The sequence below is a fragment of the Gopherus flavomarginatus genome, chromosome 2 (genome assembly GCF_025201925.1).
Source record: "Gopherus flavomarginatus isolate rGopFla2 chromosome 2, rGopFla2.mat.asm, whole genome shotgun sequence".
NCBI classification, from domain to species: Eukaryota; Metazoa; Chordata; order Testudines; family Testudinidae; genus Gopherus; species Gopherus flavomarginatus.
The window spans coordinates 87,033,466-87,056,655 of record NC_066618.1 but is presented as its reverse complement, the minus strand read 5'-3'; the positions used below and the strand labels follow the sequence as shown (position 1 = coordinate 87,056,655).

The following is a 23,190-nucleotide window of genomic DNA, read 5'->3' as shown; positions in this document are numbered from 1 at the left end:
TTGTCCTTCTTTATTTAGACGCCAACTTTTCCAGCTAGGGTATCATCAACTTGAAAACTTAATCTTGAAAGTTTTGTATATGCTACTGTGAAAAGTTTGTGTATTTGGCAGTACCTTGTGTTTCAGAGGTTCAAGAGTTTCACAATTTCTCCTGTATTTTCAGTCAGTTTCTTTTTTGTGGGAAGATCTCTATAAACATCAATAAGGGAACAGAAAATTATTGTAAAATATTTTAGATCTTTTAAAAATTAGATGTATTATGTAAAAAGTGCTCTTCTAAGAACCTAGATTTTAAAACAGTCACATTTGGAGACATTAAACAAGACACTGTTAACTTTAATCAATTTAATAATTTTTAAAGATAAGTATTGCTGAGTAGGCCTACATTCGTGGATTACATAGCCCTCAGCTTGTTTAACAGAATGTTTTAAAGATTTATAGACTTTCCCTCAAATAGCATTTTAGTATTTGTTCTAGCTGTATATTAAACAATCTTTGGCTAGTTGTCAGCTATATCTCCTGTCATAATTGAAAAGGCCTTCTGAGAAGCAGCATTCCTCTAGCAACTGTTACTATGCTACTGCTAGATGCTTCCAATAAGTAGCTATAACTAGTGCTTTATCTGCTTCCTGCCTTGCCATAATAGCTGAGTTTGATATTTGCTCAAGGATATTACCATTGGCCATGTTGGTTTGAAAGATGCTGAAATCTGTATAAACGTTTGTCACATGTATTGTAACTATATCCCGATGTTCAGAAGAATGAAGAACTATAGCTACTGTCAACAAAGCAGGCACCATTCCCTATCAGTATCCCTATCTTTTCATCCATTATTGAGTCAGATGAGCAAATAATCATATTAAATACGCACTCATTCTGAACCACATCGTAAAGGCCATCAGAATCTAGCAGACCTCAGGAGGGATTGAATTCCAGAACCAGGGTCTCCATTGAAAATGCAGTTAGGTGGCACACAGGAGAAGAGATTTTTAAAATACCAGAATCCCAAACCATTTGAAGAATTATGGATAACCAGCATGGTGAATTGCATTTTGCAGCTAATTGTAAGCCAGTAAAGATCATGGAGTACAAATGACCTTCTTCAAGTGGCTTTGCATATTTCCATTTATGGATGTTTCACCCATTTATGTTGCCTTGCGGTGGAATCTGCTTGCAGGAGTATCAGCTAGAGTTGGGGTGGCCAAGCTGAGCTGGAGAAGGAGCCAGAATTTACCAATATGCATCGCCAAAGAGCCAGCAGCCCCCCATCAGCTCACCCCCCGGCTCCCAGTGCCTCCTGCCCATCTTCAGCTTCGCCAATCAGTGCTTCCCTCTCCCTCCTCGCACCGTCTGATCAGCTGTTTTGTGGTGTGTGGGAGGGGGAGGAGCGAGGGAATAGTAGGCTCAGGTGAGAGGGCGGGAAGGGGTGGAGTGCGGGCAGGGCCTGTGGCAGAACCAGGGGTTGAGCAGTGCACATAGGAAAGTTGGCGCCTGTATCTCCAGCCCCAGAGTCAGTGCCTATACAAGGAGTTGCATATTAACTTCTGAAGAGCTGCATGTGGCTCCGGAGCCACAGGTTGGCCACTCTTGAGCTAGAGTGCTCTTTCACCCCTCCAGTTGGCATCCTGATGCACTAAAGATGGAGGCTATAAAAGGACTGGATTGCCCTTCTCATCTCTGTTCCTTCCAATCACATGCCAGGATGGATGTGAACCCTCCAGTTCCTTGAAGCCAAGAGTTTTCTCTTCAAAGTTAGTATTAGCTTTCGGTTACCTACTAGCAGTTAGGGTACTTCACCATTCCTCAGAACTGAGGGAATCGAGGAAGCAAAAGGATCCTGATTTAAGAGATGCGCTTCCTGTCCAGCCATCTTCCTGATATGAGAAGACATGTTCCTAAAGTGTCTATGTGGAGGCCTCTTGACATCTGGGTGTTTGATTTGCCAGACCCTCACCCTCAGAGCCCTCCAGGATGGGGAGATTTGTCTCCAACTTCTGCTTTAAGGAGACCCTTAAGGGTGGACCCTCTTAAGGTTAGACTTTGCTTCCAGGGACTACCAACCTCTGACAGGGCTGGACTTGGTTTCTGTGCCTCTCCTGTTCAAACCTCCAGGGACATACGTGTCCAAATCAAGGCCTGTGTGTGATCACATCCCTCCACCTCGGTTATAGAGAAAATGTCAAGAACCAGTCTGACCACCCTCACGAGTGCAGTATCTCATGCCTTACAATTGTCTAACTCTGACTGGGCCTCCACAGCTGCAGAACTGGCTCCAAGGTGGACATGAGTGGTACCTGTGAACAGGGACCATCAGCCTGAGATGCTGTGGCACCAAGGAAAGAGCAGCATAGGAGCAAGACTGCCAGTGTTAGCAGTGCCAGTTCCCATGCATCAGTGTTATTGGTTATGCTTATTTCAGATAACACCGTTATGGCTCTTAAGTGGAGATCAGCCCCATCCCCCGTCACAGCAGTGAGGGGGTTTAACCCATGTGGACCATCGGATTTGGTGTCACAGCAGACCTTGCTCCTGTCTTGACCCCAGCTACCTCCTTGGTTCCGAAGAGTTCCGCCACAGTGACGGCTGTAGTCCACCCTCTACCTCTGGAGCATGTCTCGGATCTGGCTTTGAAGTGCGTGGCACACAAGAGGGGAGACAGGTGCCTTCAGTTCCTGGATCTCACCTTCATCCCCAGTTATGAATTTGAGAGATTAGGCAGGGTAGCTCCAGAAGCTTGCAAACCACCTCAAGTAAGTGCAGGTGCAGTGCTGCATAGTTGTTTGCCAGCACCTGTGTGCCAGTGGATAAAAACATAAGGCAGCAAGTCCACAAAAACTTTACTGCTCAGTAAAGTAGTGCCAGTTGCATTCACTCCTTTTTTCCCCTTAACAGTAGATGAAACGGACAAGAGCCTCTTCAGTACTAGGCCCAGGAAAGCAGTAGGAATGGACAGAATATATTCAGAATTCCTCAAGAAACTGGGCCAGGTACTGGTCTTAACCAGCGACCTAGAATCTGTGAAATCTAGCAGTTAACATTAAAAACAGTGGCAGTATCAATTGACCTTTCTTCTGTATATGATTCTGTATGTCTCAAAGGTCTTTGGCTGAAATTGGCATGGGAAAGCAAATGATAATCATCAAACTGTCATCATCAAGATGCCAAGTAATAGAAGATTCACTGTACTTGGTGTTGGTGAATCTGCTAGCAAATCGCAGAGACTGAACAGTGACATCCCACAAGGATCTGTTTTAGCACCTGCACTGTTCAGTCTCTATACCAGCGACATTATGGTCACATAATCCCATAAATTCATCTATGCAAATGATATTGCACATTGCTCATGGTGGGTGCCCAGAACATAATAACCTCACTAGACTGGTAGGCAGACAGGACCAATGAGCTCAAAGGTGTGCAGTTCAATCTCTGAGATCCAACCCAGACAGTGATTTCATATGCATTATCCAAAGGTTGAGGGGACACTTGAACCACTTAATAGTTTAAGGACGTTTGTCTTCTCAGGAAAGAATGTTGCACATCAACGTACTGGAACTAAAAAGTGTTCACCTGACCCTAAGATTGTTCCTCCCTCACTTTCAAGGGAAGGTCATACAAGAAGTAGTGGACAAAATGTCAGCAGTATATTATATCGTCAAACAGGTGGGTGCTCACTCCACCCCTTTTGCATAGGTGTTAAAGCTATGGAATTGGTGCATCCACCAAGGTGTTTATGTAGCAGTACATTTGGCCGGGGAAGACACTGTACAGTCAGGCCTCGATTTAACTGTGGTTGTGTTCTTAAAAAAACTCCATACAAATAGAAATCATGTAAAAAAAGATACTAAGGGTCTATGAGTTTAGGTTCCAGGCTTACAAGATGATCTTCCTAATTTATACAATACAGTATAATTCTACAAGTTTTATTAAAAAAAAAAAATTAATGACATTCAAACTTACTGCAGTACAGGTACTCACCTTTATTCATGGTAAGGATGAACTTGACACAGTATCAGCATTATCATCATGTTGTTGAAGTCAGAACTCTGAGGGTTCATCTGGGGAGGCCGGGGAGTGTGGAGCAGCGGGGTGGGCCCTAACTTCAGGAGGATGGGCAATAACGGGATGGGAGAGGGGAATCAAGAAGGATTGGGGCCGCCTCCACTCACCCCCTCCAGCCAGCTGTGCGGGGGGCCATGGACAACTCTAGCAAGAGGCCACCTATGCATGCACCCGCAGCAGGGGATTGGAGCGCAGGGGCTTGCACCACTCTACCCAACCGCCTGGCACTCCTGCGAGAGAGTGGGTCAAGGGCTCACCCCACTCCTCCTGCCCGTCCAGTGCTCCAGCTGGGGAGCGGGGTCCAGGGCTCGCCCTGCTCCTCCCAGTGCTGCAGATGGGGAGCGGGGTTGGGGGCTCGCTCTGCTCCGCCCTCCTGGGGCTCCTGCTGAGGGTCAGGGGCTTGCCCCACTCCGTGCCCCTCCCGCCCCTGATGCTCCTGCCGGGGAGCAGGGTCAGGGCACGGAGGCTTGCTCGCATCCCGGCTGGAAGGCCAGGTGGGTAGAGTGGGGTAAGGCCCCTGAACCTGCTCCCCAGCTGGAGCTCCGGGCAGACAGAGTGGGGCAAGTTCCCAACCCCGCTCCCCAGCGGGAGTGCTAGGTGGGCGGAGTGGTGCATACACCTGTGCCTTGTCCCTGCGCCTGGGGACCCTGGTCTGTATTTGTGTCCCTTGTGAGGCTGGCTGGAGGGAGTGAGGGGAGGCACCCTATTCCTCCTGCCTTTCCTCCCCAACCGCTATCATTGCCCACCTACACCAAGTGTAGGGTCCTGGCTACGCCCCTGATTTGTGCATCTTGGTGACAGCGCTCCACCATGTAAAAGAGAATCCTTACCGTGTACAAATATAAAGGGTCACAATTACTTGACTGTGCATAACTGAAACCGTTCAAAGAAAATGCCATGTAAATCGAGACCTGACTAGTTGCATATTTCCTCAGTAGGAATGCCTCTCTGAAGTTCAGACTGTTTTTTCCAGATGGCAGCAACCAATTGTGGACCTGTTCACGACAAGATTCAACATAAAAAGTGTCATCTTTTCGGTTCCACAGCAAGTAGGGATAGTCTGTCTTGGGCGCTTTTTTTCTGCACTGAGAGAAGGGTTTGATGTATGCCATCCCTCCTTTTCCCTTGATGCAAAATGTAGCAAGGAAGATACATCTGGACAGAGCAAGGAATAATACTCATTGCCCTGGCGTGGCCACATCTGCAGTGGTTCTCAGACCTTCAGCTGTCTGGCAAAGTCTGTCTCCAGATCTGTGCGAGAAGGGGAGCAGGATTTTTCACCCAGACCTACAGACCCTTCATCTGATGGCATGAGTGATCGGACTTTGACTCTGTCTGCACTTGAGCAGTCGTGTTCTTCATCTGTACAGGATATAGTGGTTAAATCCAGGAAACAATCCACTAGAAACTGACTGTCCAAAATGGTCTGTATTTCAGGCGTGGCTGCAGAAGAAGCCTGATCCTATCTAATTCATTGATAAAGGTTAGGGTGACCAGACAGCAAATGTGAAAAATCAGGATGGGAGTGGAGGGTTATAGGAGTCTATATAAGAAAAAGACCCAAAAATCAGGACTGTCCCTATAAAATCTGGACATCTGGTCACCCTAATAAAGGTTCCTTTGGCGTCCATCTCCACATATCATATTCAACTTGATGATAGATTGCTGTTGATTCATGCTTCAGGTAAAAAGGTTATGAAAGGTTTGGTCTTCACCACTTTGATGAAATACCTGTTTGAGCCGTAGCTGAAGCGTTCATTTCATCATTTATTCCTGAAAACTGCTTTAATTATTGCCATTACATCAGCCAGTAGAGTGAGTGAACTGAATGCACTCATGACTGATCCATCTTTTACTTAGTTTCAGAAGGAAAAGGTAGTCTTCAGACGTGATCCTTAGTTCTTACATAAGGTGGTAGCTGATTTCCACATTTAAAACTTCTAGCCTGTTGTTCTCATATGCCAAGAATAATATGAGGCATTACGAGTTCTTCCCAGACTGTTTCACAGTGGATCAAGCTTCTGTAACTTTGAGTTATATGCTTGTGAGAGTTCCTGTGCCTGCTTCAATCAGATCACATTCTACTAGAGCTGTGGCTACTTCCTTTGCATGTCTGAGGCTAGTGCCAGTTGCTGAGCTCTTCAGAGCTGCAACCCAGATATTTTACACACCTTCACCCAGCATTGTCCTCTGAATTTAGTTTCTAGAGCGCATGCTGGGTTTGGCAAGGCGATACTTCAGTCTTTATTCAACTAGGACTCTGTTCCCATCTCCAGGTCAGTATCAGCACTGCTTATCAATGTATCCTATAAGTTGGAATGTGCGGAGCCACTCAAAGAAGAAATGAAGGTTACTTACCTGTCACTGGAGTTCTTTGAGATGGCTCTGCATATTCACAGTTTCCATCCTCTTTCCCCTCTCCGTCAGAATTCTTGTAATTATGTTTTCTGGATGTATGGTGGAAGGAACTAAGGAGCAAAGGGTGCTCTGTCCCCTTTATAGCCTTGCCCACAGTGCTTTGGGATGCCAAGTGGCGGGGGAATGCGAGAGCACTCTAGCTGATACAGCTAAAAAAGGCTGCTGCCACAAGGTGGTAATTGAAAGTATGCAGAGCCTTCTTGAACTCCAGTTTACAGGTAAGTAACTGTCACTTTTTGCTTATAGCAGCCCAAATTTCATAAGGTATTTATTTGCCCTATCGAACAGCAATGTACAGTTCTGTATTCTTTTCTCTGATTTCCAAATCAAAAATTGATTAGGTTGCATATCACTTTTATAATTAGCAGCATCCCAAATTCACCTTGAACTTTTGCAGTCAAGCTGTGTTTTGTTTTGTTTTGTTTGGGGTTTTTTTTCCATTTTGTGCATCATCACAAGTAATATGGGCTCTGCAGGCCAAGTTCTGCTCTCAGGTAGACATGTGCCACCCTGTGGTCTTCAGTGGATTTTCAAAGGTGTCTGGAAGAGAATGGGACTATGCAGATATATCTCAGGACATAGTTTGCTCTTCAGGACTTCTGTTACTTCTGATGGTGTGCAAGATAGAATAAACACAACTTGATAAGAGTCCAGGATGAATTTGCAGCACTAGCAGTTTTAAAAAAATATTTTATATGCAAACTGGAAAAACTTGATTTGGAAAACTGAGACACTCTCGCAATGCGTTTTTTAAAAAGTCATTATTAGGATATGGTGGCACTTTAAAAGGTGTTACGGTCTGCACTAGCTGGAGCTTCTGAGGCTTCAGTGGTGATCTTGCTGTAAATAAAGCATATAGAGTAGTTCAGTCTGGAAATGTGAGTTCAGTCCTTGAGGGGACCACTTAGGGATCTGGGGCAAAAATCTGTCTGGGAATTGGTCCTGCTTTGAGCAGCGGGTTGGACTAGATGACCTCCCGAGGTCCCTTCCAACCCTGATATTCCATGAATAGAAGAGGCAAAAGTGTGCACAGTTATAGCAAGGTTTACAGAGAGGTTAACCTCCCACAACCTCTAGATGAGGTGAAGATGCTGAATGGCTTTTGATTACTACGGTCATCTCAGAATTCAGAAACAGCGTTGGATTTGAAAAAAATTACCAACCAATAGTGGGAACATTTTACAAATCCCTGTCACTTCCTGAATATATTCACCCAGAATCTGCAGACCACGGTTTCAAGGGAGCCTCAGTGGGGGGTGGAGAAACAGTGCTTGGACAGCTTTTCTCCTCTTTCCACTCTTTGGTTTTCAGAACACTGATGTGTGTTTTACCTCAGATTTTGTCAAAACTGTCATGTGTATACTTTGCCTCATTAAACTATCATAAACACTCCAACTGTGACCCATTTTCAGTAACCTTGTTTTTCTCACAGCTCACTTTTTAAAGCAGGACTTGGTCTAAAAGGGTATACATTTTTTAAGGCATCAGTTTGAACTTTGAATGAATTCTCCTTTCTAACATCTTCCATCAGCTTCTCTCTACCTAGTGTTTAATGCACTGGGTCTGTATTGCTTATTTCAACCTGGAGCTTGTATTGGAATTCTATATGCAAATGTGCACCATGTGCATCTGTCACCTGATTTCCTTAGCATTTGGTTGTGGTAGTATGCTTGGTATCAAAGTCTGTTCTTGACATTCTACTTAACTGCCTTAAACTCATATGTGTGATTAAAGCTTCCATTTTTCTTTGATATTCCATGGTTTTTCAAAGAAAGTTTGGGGTCCAGTAGTGCATTATGTATTTCTACAGTCAGCTCACAATGTAGCCTTTGGCTTTCAACTGTAGTTTAATGATGGAATTGCAATGCAAGAGAGCAGAAGTTAAGATCCGTTCTTAAATAATAAATATATTTTGTCAAGGTACTCTATTTTCATATAAGTAGTATCTCATTAAAAGGAATTGAATCAAAGAATAGTGCTGTTTGGAATATCATTGTTTTATTATTTTTTCTGTTTAGGAACAGCTTCTGAAGATGGTAAGAAAAATTAATCTTTTGTTAGAATAGCAAATACTTCATCTTCGTGTTTTCATTTATACAAACTATGTTCTAGAAGTAGAATTAGCTCATTGTGGTGGTTGGGGGTGTCATTCCATTTGGCTTCGCATCTAATATTTGGTTTTTGAAGTAGTATTTTTGTTAATTCTTTTGCTTTATGATTTTCATTAAAAATGTCATTACTTAACATTTTACTTTAAAATTACAGGAGTATTATGTTTTTATCTTTTGCATTATAAACTAATTAGGAAAAACTCATCTGTTGATCAGATGTGCTCACACTCTCAGGAAGCAGGTGCTATTAACTATCTATTTGAAATGTGGAAGAACATTTTAAAATGTATTTTTAAAACCTTTCTAAGCTAGCACCAGAGAATCAGTCAGTATGCTTGCCTCATAACATTCAAACAGATTTTGTTTTTTACTTTATTGGAAATTAAATCAGGCCTTTAGTGATAATTCAGCATCAACCAAATTAGTGGCGTACTATATTCCTATACTCTCTGGGCCATATTCTGTACACAGTTACGAGCCCTGAAACCTCATTACGATTAGTGGGAAAAATATTGGCAATGCATGTGGTGACAGAGGGTAGAGTTTGTCCCAATCAATTTAACCAGTAATGGTAATACATTGCTTTCTAGTAGCTAAGTGAATAACCTTCTGTATCCTGGCTCTCTTCCCATAGACTTTCTTCTGTGGACTGTTCCTTCTACTTGGATGAATAATATTAACTTGGCTGGTCTTGAAATCCTGCTGTGGAAAGCCTAAAGGGGCTGGAAACTAGATATAATGAGCCTGTGTGCCTAATTCTTCTGGGTCAAAGATTGACCCTATATGTCTGCAAAACTTTTTTATTAAAGTTAACACAGTTCTAAATTGAATTAATTGTTGTGCTAGAGCGTCACTTCTCAAGCAGTTTCTTCTTGCAACCTTCCAAAATTGTGTCCAACTCGCTGTTTTAGGTATTGTTTTTGTGTGGGGCTCTCAGGTTGGTTTAGGACCTGCATGCAGAATTCTGGCTATTCACTTTTAAGAGTAATCTGCCTATTAACTGTCATTCACACTGCTGGAATCTTCCCTTCTTTTGTAATTTCATTGCATTGTCTAAACGTTGAGGAATAGAAATGTTGTCACACAAAAGATGATCTTATCGGTTGGCAGTCTGGAGAGAGCTGAATTCTATTTGGGTTCTGCCATAGACTTCCTGAGTAATTTCAGACAAGTCCTTAAAATCTGTGTCTCAGTTCTTCCTTTCGTAAAACAAGGGTAGTATTTCTCTACCTCACATGGATGTTGAGACCTATTCATTAGTCTTTGCAAAGTTCTTTGAGAACCTTGTATGGAAAGTGCTTTAAAGTATAAAGAATTACTTTTGTGTCCACATTCATAGGCATGAATATAGTGGTATCCTGATGTACAGAGAAATTAGATTGCAGGTCTCTAAAAAAACGGAGCAGTGCTCCTCAGAATTGTTGGCAAGAATCCTCAGTGGCCTGTTCAAAAGAGAGCCAGGGTTGTCTTTGTTACCTGGAGGACAAAAATGGAAAGTTAATAAAATTACAGCCTTCAAGTAGTAATGAGTAGAGTATGTTTGTTACATTAGGTACTTCTCTCCTCCTAAATTGTAAAATATTTTTCTTGACTCTTACTTCATAAGCTTTACATTTAAAAATATAAAAGTATATTTCTGGAGAAAACTAGAGTTATCTAATTTGGTGTTGATGAAGATAAGCTAGTTTAAATTCTAAATAATTCTTTATTGAAGTACCTACAGTCAGAAAGAAAAGTGTTTGTGTTTCTTAACTTGCGGTTAAATCTAGCGCGGTATTTAATTTTCTACTCTGAGTTGGGTTTTTTCAAGTGAGGTTTGGATGATTGAGTTTTCCGGTATGTAAATCTTCAGTTTTCAACTGTAGTAACATAATAAAACATTCGTTAACACTATGACATCTCTATTCATAATGAAGACTATTTTTTCTTAATGTCATTTTTACTTTATAGGTCGTATACGAACAAAGCTTTCAACACCGTCTGTTGGAATTGGAAATTCAAAGACAGATTCTAGAGGACGTAGTCGAACGAAAGTTGTCTCTCAATCTCAGCGTATGTATTGCTCATGTATCAGTAATACTTGGTAGGCCATATGCTTAGCATACATTCGTTGACCAATGGCAATGGTCAAAGCTAATTTAAAAAACATAAGCCGCATACTGAGTTGTTGTTCTGTGCCTTAGGTTCATCATCGCCAGACAAAAATGAAGGTATTTTTTTTTTCGGTGCTTTGGGTCAGTAGTATTTGCATGCTTTTGAAATCTTTGATAATTGTGTTGTGATACTTTTCGGAGAAAAATTAGGGCTAGTTCACCCCTTAAAATAGGTTGTATAACAGGAAATTAAATCTGCCACTAAAGCCATTTTGTAGTCTTATAAACCCCCGACAAAACCTTCTGTACTAACTAGCTAGAATACTTAGAAATGTAATATCAGAAATTAGGTAAAGTGGGTGGTGTCTTTTTGTACTTATAGATGACATGAAATCCTAGTTCTTCAGTACCCAAATCCTCTTGTTCTTTAGTTAATGGTAGTCTATAATTCAGTAATTGTGTTTTCCCCTCTGCCTTTCACTATAAAGTAGACACTGCCATTGCCACCTGAGTGCGCTCTAGTTTCCTGCATATCACCAGTATCTTTAGTCCTCAAATTTCCTTTTGTTTTGCATTTAATGTTCCTTTTTAAATTCTTCACTGAGGGTTTTTCACTGGGACTTTTTTCTACCTCAGCAGCAATAGAAATAGTTTAATCTTGGAGCTAAGGTGGTGGTTATTTTAAATATACAATGTTTAAAAGTGATTTGTGTTATCTAGGCTTTAAATGATTTTTAAAATTTTGAAATGATAATATATGTAGGCTTGGAAGATTTAGGTATTTATCAGTAAACGCCTATTTTACTGTACACATATAAACCAGTGAAAAAATATTTCCACTGATAATTAAAACTTATAGACAGACACCGTAAGAAAAATTATGTTTGAGAATTTATTAGTTTGATTTAAGAGTATTTACTTTGCATATTTTGACGTGATGTTGACAGGTTTTTTTTTTAACTGTTATAAACCTTTAACTTCTTCGAGTGATGTTCTCTGTTGTAGTCCACCGAGGGTTTACACATGCACACCATGCATCCAGAGCTACAGAATTTGAAAATAGCGTCCACTAGTCCATGTGTGAGCCCTTGTTTGCCTCATGGTTTCATCTGAGGTGAGAAAAAACGAGGTGGCACAACCGCGTCCTCAGTTCCTTCTCAACACCACCTGGTCCAGATCGGAACTTTCAGTGTCCTTGTCTCTGAAGCACCTTTAAAAACATGGTTGTACATAGTTTTAGAATTTTACAATTTATAGGGTTTTTAGCTGTCTTATCATAGTTTATCGTAATGTTAGTGATTAGGATAGATAGTTTCTTTTGGGGGGTCCCTACCCTCCCTCCTGCTTTTCCCTGTACTCTCACACAGGTACAATGCCTAAGACTCTGAGCTTCAAATTCTGTGCCTCCTGCCTGTGTTATTTCTCAGTCAGCGACAAACACTAGTGCTGCCTCTACTACTTGGGAGAAACCCACATTACATCATGGTGCAATATTTGCCAGTCTTTCCGCAGTTACACCCGAAAAGGTTGGGGCCTTTGCCTCCGGAAGTACCGTATAAAAGTCTCCATGAGGACTTGCTTGGACCCCGGCCAGGGGAATCCACACCACTCCACCCCAGTACATCGTTCTGAAACAGCTAGGTATGCATCTCCTGCCACTGAGTCTGGATCCAGCACTGGCGGTACCACCACTGTTGAACCCACACCGGGGACTAGTCTGGAGGTAAGGAAGCATTCCCATAAGCGTGGTATTAAGTCTTCCTTGAAAACAAAGAAAGGAGATACTGCTTCCATGAGTTTGAGTCACGAAGAGGGAGCGCACTCTAAAGTGCATAAACACGAAAAGAAGTCCCACAAGCGAGGGGATGTGGTGGTCCCAGGTACCAAACTGCAGGTACTGTCAACATTGACACCCCATAAAGTGTGGGACTCGTGCGATCCAGGGAAGTCCACTACTCTACCACCACTTACCCCTAACATCAGGAAGATTTGGAAAAGCACCGGAGCCCCAGGACACCTTCATTTTAGAGCAACCAAGATTGTCTTGCATGTTGGGATCCTCGACCTCTTGGGAGACTTTCTCCCCCTCATGACATGCCACCCCTCACCTCCTGCTCTAATGGTCTATATGCTTCTGCTGTACTCTGATGATACCACCGAAGGAACTGTAGTCCACCTTCTCATCTTCGGAAGAGTTGAATGATGGAAAGGGACCATCAATCCCCTATAACAGTACGGGTGTTCTAGAAGGCCATCTGGATCATGCAATACCATACGATGCAACCACTATGGACCCACTGGTTCCCCATGCAAGGGGATCTGCCTCAGCTCCCTCCAGATTGAGCATACTGGCCTTATTGTGGGCCATGGTCCCAATACTTCCCTCTCAGAACTCACCTGGTCTGCAAGGCAGACTTCATCTGTCTCCCCATTAAAGGGGCCGTTGAGCAGAAGCTCAGATACAGTCCTGGAAGAGAAGCCCTTTAGCCTAGTTCCAATAGTGCTACTGGAACCAGAGAGATTCCCTTCCTCTTCCCCAGACAAGGCAGTGACTTCAACGTGCTCCTTGCCTTTAGCTAATTCTAGGGTCTCCTGCATAGAGTAGTGGGGGAGCTTTACATCCCCGTAGAGGAAATCCGGGATACACAGCATAAACTCCTGGATACCCTCCATTCATCTGCACCAACTAGTGTCGCGCTACCTATCAATTATGCCATCCTTAAACCAGCTAGGATGGTATGCCACACGACGGCCACATGCACACCTACCTCCAAGGGAAAAGCAATGATATGTTCCAGCTAAGGGGTCTTAGTTTCTTTTCTCACACATCCCCCAAACCCACTTGTGGGTCAGGCAGCAACTGAACAATCCAGGCAACAGCACACACCTTCCACATCATCCATCAGAGAGGGCAAGCAGTTATACCTTTTGGGCCATAAGGTCTTTTCCTTGGTCAGTCTCCAATTCAGGATTTTGAACTATCAGGTATTACTAGCCAAATATGTTTTCCTGAATTATAACAAACTGAAGGAGTTTTCTGACAAACATCCTCCGCAAGACTGGGCTCATTTCCAGGTGATCATAGAAGAAGGGAAGCTGGTGGCAAAAACAGTGCTCCAATCAGTGGTGGATGTGGCAGATACTTCTTCCAGGACTATGGCTGCAAGCATAGTCATGTGGAGGGGATCGTGGTTTTTCCTCAGGGGGTACAGAACACTATAGAAGACTTCCCTTTTGATGAATCCCATCTTTTTAGTCAAAAGATTGATGATTCCCTTCATACTCTCAAAGACTCAAGAACTGCCCCATGTTCACTGGGTATTTTTATGCCTGCTCCGAAGTCTAAGCTCCACTGCCTGCCATGCACACAATGCTACAGATCCTCCCAGTTTTTCCACCAGAGACCTTGTGCACCTCCACAGAAAAGACAAAAGACAGAGATCCCACCCTCCAGGACCACTTTCACAGGCTTCCTCCTTACAGATGCAATCCCCAGCTAAAAAGTATTTGTAAGACATTCTTGAGAGCCATCAGCCATCTTGCCTACTGCCATACAACCATCTTACCCCCTTCAGAGGCACTCTTTTTTTCCAGGCTTGGAGTTCAATAACGGACACATTTGTGCTAAATATCATCCACCATTGCTGTATGATCGAATTCATCAAACTATCTCCTTCACAGCCCCCTGATCCCTCCTCGGGGACTGCCATCATGACAGCATCCTCGCCGAGGAAGTGAACTCCTTACTACAATGGGAAGTGATAGATGGTGTTTCCTGGGAATATCACGTGACCAGATTCTATTAAGTTTACTTCCAGATACCCAAGAAGAAAGGCAGATGGAGACTAGTTCTAGACCTCCGGCTTTTCAGTCGCTTCATTTGCAAGCCCAAGTTTCATATGGTCACACTAGCAGCAACTTCCCATCACTAGAAAAAGGCATGTGAGCTCTCAATATGCAAGACGCTCCCACATAGACATCCATCCAGCCCACAGATGATTCCTGATGTTCACGATCTGCTCCATTTCCAAAACAGGGTTCTCCCTTCTGGACTAACTACTGCTCCCAGTGTCTTCATCAAGGTTTTTGCAGTCATGGTGGCCTACATCTAGGGTGACCACACAGCAAGTGAAAAATCGGGATGAGTGTGGGGGGTAATAGGAACCTATAGAAGAAAAAGACCCAAAAAATTGGGACTGTCGCTGTAAAATTGGAACATCTGGTCACCCTACCTATATCAGATGTCATGGAGTCCTGGTTCCCATATCTTGACAACTGGCTCCTGGCTGCTGAGTCCAGACACAAAGCCTAAGTTTCAACATCCGTGTTGCTCAGCCTTCTTTTGTCCCTTGGGATCAGTATCAATGTTGAAAAATCAACCTTGGACCCCACACAATCCACAGGTTTTATAGGGGCCACCATCAACTCAGTCATAGCACTGGCCTACCTATCAAGGGACAGGTTCCATACACTGAGAGAACTAATAACTTGCATTGATAACAATCCTTATGTCCCTGCCAGGACTTGTTTGTCTTTCCTTGGCCACATGACTTCATGTGCATATGTCACTGCCTTTGCTCAACTCCACCGTCGCTGCCTCTAGATGTGGCTTCAGACTGTTTACTCACCCAGCCATCATGCCATGGACCTCGTGTTCACAGTCCCTGCAGGGTACTCTCAGCCCTCCAGTGGTGGACAGACCCACGTCATGTCTAAATAGCTGTTCTCCTCCTTCCGGACAAGACAGTCATCACCGATGCATCCCTTAAAGACTGGGGAATACACATGGATGATCACATGACACAAGGAACATGGACTACTCAGGAATCAAGGATGCACATCAACATCCTGGAAGTCTGGGCTGTAAGGAAAGCATGTAAGAAAAGCCTTTCTCCTATTCATCTTGCACACTCCTCCAACTTATTCATCTGTTTCCATCATGTTCTTACCATGTTGGACAATACCACCACTGTTTTCCACATCAACAAACGGGGGCAAAAGTCAACTGTTCTGTGTGTAAAAGCAGTCAACCTCTGGAATTGGTGCATCACCCACTTGTCTGCAGCTTCTCTCCCAGGGACACAGAATGTGATTGTGGACTCAATTATCAGGCAGTTTGCAATCGATCACAAGTGGGAACTCCACGACTGCATAACTCACTACATCTTCTACTGATGGGGGTGCCGAACAGAGACCTCTTCACCTCTCACATAAACAGCAAATGCAACATGTATTGCTCTGGGGAGATCTCAGACACCACTCTCAGAGCGATACTCTCATACTGTCCTGCTCAGACCAAAATAACTGTGCCTCACCTCCAACCATAAGTATTCCACAAGATCAGACTAGACAGAGCAACAGTTGTTCTGATAGCCCCCTGCTGGCCCAGACAGTTCTAGTTTCCCAACCACCCGTCCATCAATTTCTATCCCCACAGTTCACAATCTGCTGATCCACTACAACAGCTAGATCAGATGTCCCAATCTATAGGCACTTTACCTCAGAGCATGGTATTTGGATGGGCATCTTCTCTAGAATGGGCCTGTTCCGCAGACATGCAAAACATCCTCTCTAGCAGCAGGAAAGAATCCAGTAGACACTGTTACTGGGCCAAATGGAAACATTTCGCCTCCTGAGCCTAGCAAAAGGAACTTTCCCCAAAATTGGTGGGGATCCCCTTCCTCCTGGACTACCCCCTGTCCTTGAAGGCATCAGGTCTCACCCTCATCTCTCTGGAAGTCCACCTAGCTTCGATTAACGCCTTCCACCTCCCCATGGAAGGGCACTCCATCTTTACACACCCGTTAGCTGTTAGGTTCTAGAAGGGGCTTATCAGAACCTTCCCTCCCATCAAACCCTTTGCTCCCAAGTGGGATCTTAACCTAGTTCTATTTGTACTAACGAAGCCACCCTTTGAACTGTTGGCATCATGCTCCATGTTCCTCCTTTCAATGAAAGTTACCTTTCTTGTTGCTATCACTTCTGCAAGAAGGGTCAGTGAACTTGGTTCCAAGATGGTGGAACCCCCTTTCATGATTTTCCATAAAGATGGAGTCTCCCTGTGCCTGCATCCCAAATTTCTACCAACGGCCTCCTCCTAGTTTCACATTTAATCCATTCACTTACCTGTTTTCTTCCTGAAGCCAGGCACATTTGCAGAGGAATGATGACTCTACTCCCTAGACATCTGATGGGCCTTGGTCTTCTACCTGTAGAAGATAGGCCTCATCAGGAAGTCCCCCAGACCGTTGGTGACAGTAGCAGAAAACCTCAGGGTCAGACAGTCTCCACCTAGAGAATCTCCAAGTGGATTTTATGTTGCATTACATTTTGCTATCAACTCTCTGGCCTCCTCCTGCCCACTGGGATGCAGGATCATTCCACGAGAGCTCAGGCTTTGACCACAGCCTTCCTCCATGACATGCTGCTCCAGGATATCTGTGGGGTGGTCATGTGGAGTTCAGTGCACACCTTTGCTACACACTATGCCTTGGTACAGGCCATGACAGCAGATGCCTCCTTCAGCATGGCAATCCTCTGCTCAACAGTTCCATCTCCAGCCTTGCACACTCCTCCAACTTAGGTACTCCTTATTAATCACCCTCAGTTGAGTACAATAGGGACCATCACTTGAAGAAGAGGAGATTACTTACCTGTAACTGGAGGTTCTTAGAGGTGTATGATCCCTATCTGTATTCCACTTCCCACCCTCCTTCCCTTCTGCTATGCATCTGTTGGATTCGTGGTGGAGAAGGAAGTGGAGATGCTGTTGGTCCGCCTTGCCCTTTATCACCTCATATGAAACCATGAGGTGAACCAGGGCCCATGCGCGGACCAATGGACACTACTTTCAAATTATCCAACTCCAGACACATAGTGCACATGCAAAACCCTCAGAGGAATACAGATAGGGTACACACATCTCGAAGATAACAACAGTTAAGGTAAGTAACCATCTTTTTTTGAATCTCAGCATCTGTTTTAGTTAAATTATTGTCTGACCCCTAATTGCTGACATCCCCCCCCTAATTTCCCACAACTGTAAACATTTAAAATTGATAAAAATAAAAAAATGCTTGAAACCCATAATTATGCTTAACCATGAAGACATAAATTGATAAAAATGGTGCTTAAAAATAAACCATGATATCCGTGAAAATTATTTAAAAAAAAAAAATCAGATTCTGCCAAACGTAAATATAAGTGGTCATTAAATAGTGGGGTTTTGGCTTTTTTTTTTTTTTAACACATTATCAGTTTTGATTTTAAAAAAATGCTATCCCATTCCACTCAGTATGCACTTTTGTACAAAACATTTTTTTAAAATCAGCGATTTGGGGTCTCATTTTCAAACATTCACCTGCACTTGTATATGGCTAATTCCTGTGCAGTTACCAGGCCAGCACAAACAAATACTGTCAGGTACAAGAAATCAGTAGTTTGTTTGTAAAGTTAGCAAGTTTGTTATGAAACCAGTGAGAGATATGACACACCCAATATAATTTTAACCACTTTTCAGAGTAGAATGATGCTTTAAAGTGCACAGAAAGTGTAATAACTTAAAAAGGTCATTAGTCCATAACATACCTTTTTTAGATAGTCATGGAATACCAGAAATTAAAAGTCAACAAATACATTTGGTTATAAAATCTTCCTTACTATAAGTTTGCATTAATTTTTCAGTAACAATTTCCTGAAGACCTTTTCATTTTCAAAGGGACGCTGGTCAAACTTGGCCCAGAATTTGCAGGTTCTGTGAAAACAAGCTTTTACAAAATCTAAAGACCAACAGACATACGCATTATATCCATAAAAGAGCTTATTAATCAAGAAATTTTGATGGGAAATTACTCAAAATAAATGGCAAAAAAGGGTTATGCCTAAATCATTGATGGATATTCAGTTTCTGCAGAGGTGGTCAGTGTTAAGAGGTTTGTATTCTAATTGAGTTTTAGTTAATTAATTCTTCACATTCAATAAAATGTAAACTTAAGCTTTTAAATTGCATTTTACTGGTAATTGTGGTGGTTTGCAAAAGAACTTACTTTCTGTCTGGATCAGAGCCCGAAGGGATGAGGTGGGTAGAACTCCCTGATGTTCTTCTGAAATAACTGGATGGCTTTACATATGTTAGTATGGAAAAATAAATCCCCCCCACCGCTTCCTAACTGGCAGCCCTACCCACACTCAGAGCTGAATCTTTCAGCAGAGCTCATTGCTTACAAATCTCAGGAGTGTGACAAATAAGAATTCCTAGACAATGTAAAAGAGGACTAATAGAGCAGATAAACATAACTTAATAACAGCTATACTGGGTCAGACCAAAGGTCCATCCAGCCCAGTATCCTGTCTTCCGACAGAGGCCAATGCCAGGTGCTCCAGAGGGGATGAACAGAACAGATGATCATCAAGTGATCCATCCCCTGTCGTTCATTCTCAACTTCTGGCAAACAGAGGCTAGGGACACCATGCCTGCCCATCCTGGCTAATAGCCACTGATGGACCTATCCTCCAGGAATTTATCTAGTTCTTTTTTTGAATGTATCTAGTTCTTTTATAGTCTTGGCCTTCACAACATTCTCTGGCAGAGTTCCACAGATTGACTGTGTGTTGTGTGAAGAAATACTCCCTTTTGTTTGTTTTAAACCTGCTGCCTATTAATTTAATTTGGTGACTGCTAATTCTTGTGTTATGAGAAAGAGTAAATAATACTTATTTACTTTCTCCACACCTGTCATGATTTATAGACCTCTATCATATCTCCCCCTTAGTCGTCTCTTTTCCAAGCTGGAAAATCCCAGTTGTATTAATCTTCTCATAAGCAAGCAGTTCCAGACCCCTAATCATTTTTGTTGTCCTTTTCTGAACCTTTTTCCAACTCTAGTATAAATAAAAGTGGACAGGAGATGGGCAACTGAAGCACAAGTGTGCCTGACATTTTGTGGCATAATTTTTCTAAAATTCTAATTTAAATGAGAATTATTGACATGAAACTATGAGTGAAAAGTTGCAGATTAGTCAGACCATTTTATAATGGGTTACATATTAGACTTAGTTTCCCACCTCTTACAAATAATTGTAGTACAGCGTTCCCCTTCTGTTGTCTTAGAACAAGTCTCCATATTTAAAAAAAAAAAAAGTCATTGTATAACAAGATATTATTGTCTCATACTGCCTGTATAAGTTCTTTTGAAACCAAAACCATTGTGCTGATTTAGGGCTAGAGCTGTACTTCAAGTTTCTAGGGTATATATTTAAAGGCTAGGATATTTGACTGATACTCGCAAGGTTGGGTAGTTTTGTGGTGGGGAAAAAATACACAATTATAACTGGGGATTTTGGAGGAACTTTCCTCTTGCTCCCAACCTCAGAGCTATTTGTAAATAGACAGTCGTATTAAATACATTTATACAGATCTGTATTGCAGTTAAGTCACGAATAGAAAAGTTGCTACTTTTGTTTTCAGTTTGGTTCCGGCTAATTTATTAGGGATTGCATAGTGTGACTATGTTTATCTCTATTAGAGAAAAAGAATACATTTTCTGATTGAAAAAAAATAATTTTGCTTTTCCCTTAGATGGATTATAATAAAGGAAATAATAGAAAGTGTGACACAATTTAATTAAGTCTAAAAATTTTGGCTCATTTTATAATTATTATCTGAAAGTGTCTTGTCAGATTACAAATATGTTCCAATTACCTGTGCTTCCCCTTTTGAAGCTGTTTTGATCACCCACCTCACTCCCAGCCAAATTTTCCATCATTGTTTTTGTCTTGAATAAGAAAATGTTTGTGGCCTTTCATGAAAATTGCTTTCTTCAGCTTTTAAATCTTTGTTTTGCAGTCTTATATTACTTGAAAATATTCTGAAAGTTGAGTTCATATTTAATTGAAAATAATGTAATTCTTTAGTATTATACAGTAGAAAGATGGAAACTTGTAATTTGCTTTTGCAGCTTTGCTTCATCTGATTTGTACATAAGCATCTGATCCTAGTTCTTTAGTTGTGGAAGCTACTAAAATGCATTGCTTTTCGCTTGACTTTTGTGGCTTTTTTCTCCTGTGTGAACTGACTAAAGCTTTCTTGTTTCCATTTGCCATCCATTTTTAATCTGCTCTGCTCCCTCCCTCTTCATGGATTATAAACCTTTACCCTAATCCTGCCTTTTACACTTGTTCAGGATCACAGTCTGCTAACCCCATTGGTGGTAAGACTCTCAGAATTTGTGTGTGCATTGTTGTTTGATCATTTGTCTACATATACCTAACATAGGACCCTATTCAGCAGAAATTCCAGCTCACTTTCCATGGTCCTACAACTGCTTAGTTTAATGTAATTCTTAGAAGGAAAAAACATTTCTTCTTTGTATTTTTTTTTCTTCCACTATCAAAATAGCACTAATTGCTTAGACCTGCAACTGCTCATGCTACTGTGTGTAAGGTGAACAGTTCTGAAGATACGAGACTTCGCTGAACATGTTCAATGAGTCCAGTGTACCCCACAGTAGTGGTCAGCCAGATGTAACAAACTTTTATAAAAGCAGAGTGATGTATGTAACTTTGTTGATCAAGCACACTTTTTGCATTTAGCGAAGGGGAAGGGTAAAGGATTATCAGGTTTTGCAAGCTTCTTCAGGGAATCTGCTGGAAATTCTCTAGTACAGGGGACAGTTTTTCTGTATTCTGCCAGGTCTTTCTGAATCAATTGGGATGGGCTCAGTGATATGCAGAGGCTCTGCATAAGCTCTTAATTCTCACAAAACTGGTAGAAATGTCTGCTTTTCATCTCCGTAACAGAAACTAGGTTCATGACTTCCATGCTGCACAATATTGCATATTTCATTTTTGCTGAATAGGCCCATAGATAGCAAAGGGCAATTTGCTAAATAATCATTTCAAGTGTTCAACCAACAAATCATATAGTTTATGTATGCATGGTACATTGTTTTCAATTTCCCGACTTCCTCCCCTTCCCTCCCCCCCACATTTTTTTCAGTCATTTCTTGCTATCAAGCTTTAATCATCTTGTGGTCCAAAAATATGCCTGTGGACTTTTTATTGTTATAGCATCTTTGCTTTTTGGTTGATACTGGTAGTTCTTGTAATGTAAGAGTACTATTAAACTTACTAAAGCTAATAGACATCTTTAGCGTTGCTATGCTTACACTGTTTTTCTTCTTTTAAATAGGGCTAGCAAAATTATTAAAGGCTTCATTTCACTGAGCTGATTTTGGTTAAAAGTAGCTTTGCTTTTTAATTAAGATTTTTAGGTGAAATTGTTTTTATTCTGCATTTGGCAGTGATGACATATAATTAAACTGATTATTGCTGTAAAATACAGTTTTAATTAGAGTATCAGTAAGGGATATGAGTGGACCATTTGTTAGGTATTAAAATGTAAGATATCCACAGCTGAAACTTCATAGGTAAAAGTGACCAATTTCTTCCAATGGATGCAATATGCTGAAATCAAAGATCAAATTTCTAATAAATGTATAATTTTTATGAATAAAATTTGCTAAGACACTTTAACAAAGAATTTTAACATCTTGATCAGGTGTGTTTTTTCATAATGTGTTCCAGAGGTTGAAAACTGTAGTTTTAAAAAAGCTTTCTTATTAAATTTTTAGAATAACTTCCATGGAAGTCAGTGGGAGTCTTTCCGTTGTCTACAGTCAGTGTTAGGAGAGTGGGATTTGAAGAAATACCAGGGCCTACTTCATCTTTTACTTGTTTAGAAAATACAATAGTTATTTGTTGTGTTGTGAAAACCAAGGTGATCAGTCCAGGCATGTTACAGAACTAAATTAACTATTTGGTTTAACTAATGGTGGTTCAGAAAATAGCAATATGTGACCAACAGTCTCATATAATTAATTTACAAAATGAACACACAGTTGTTTTTCTACTATATATTCCCTATGGGTGCCCCACCATAGGATGTGCATATGCCTGTGCGCCCTCAATCGAAGACTGAGGCATGTCCGTGGGCATATGCAGAGAGGTGCCTTGTGCTTTGAAAAGGGAAACATAAGGAGTTGCAAGTCTGTCACCACAAAGTTCCTTTTTAGCCACTTGTGGCTCGAAAGACTCTGCTGTATTCAGCTTCCCACCTTCACTTTGTGAATTCTTTACTTCATTTATTTGTTTTAGTAATTTCTTTTAGTTTATCTATTTTCATTGTTACCTTTATTTTGCATAGCAGCTATTGTGTTGGTTGGAGGCAGGGGTTGAGACTTGCCATAAGCCCTTTCCCCATATTGATGGACACTCCAGCGGCCTGCGGTGTTTGGGGGGACTTTCACAAGTCACAACCCTTCTAAATGCAAGGTCTGTCTGGATTTCAAAGGCAGATCCAAGAGAACAGGGAGACTAGACTAGGACTAGATTTAAGCTCCTGTTACTAGAACTTGCCCTAGCTCTGGAGGTGGATGCTTCTCCCCCTCCAAGTCCCAGTACATTAGGTTAGGTTCTATGTTGCAGACTGCCTCAGTCACTGTTGCTGATTT

At 41.9% G+C, this 23,190-nt stretch overlaps 1 protein-coding gene across 16 annotated transcripts in view; it reads left to right on the top strand.

Annotated features, from left to right (window-relative positions):
- Positions 1-23,190, top strand: part of LOC127043791 (CLIP-associating protein 2-like) — a 197,330-nt gene that overhangs the window by 155,210 nt on the left and 18,930 nt on the right. For 6 of the 16 annotated variants that reach the window (XM_050937913.1, XM_050937899.1, XM_050937907.1 and 3 more), the window contains 3 exons: positions 8,496-8,513; positions 10,539-10,640; positions 10,772-10,798. The exons of 1 other annotated variant lie outside the window; for it this stretch is intronic. In XM_050937913.1, the coding sequence (XP_050793870.1) occupies positions 8,496-8,513; positions 10,539-10,640; positions 10,772-10,798 (147 nt within the window). The remainder of the gene's footprint in view (positions 1-8,495; positions 8,514-10,538; positions 10,641-10,771; positions 10,799-23,190) is intronic. 9 more of the 16 variants (XM_050937903.1, XM_050937910.1, XM_050937906.1 and 6 more) reach the window with 3 other exon arrangements.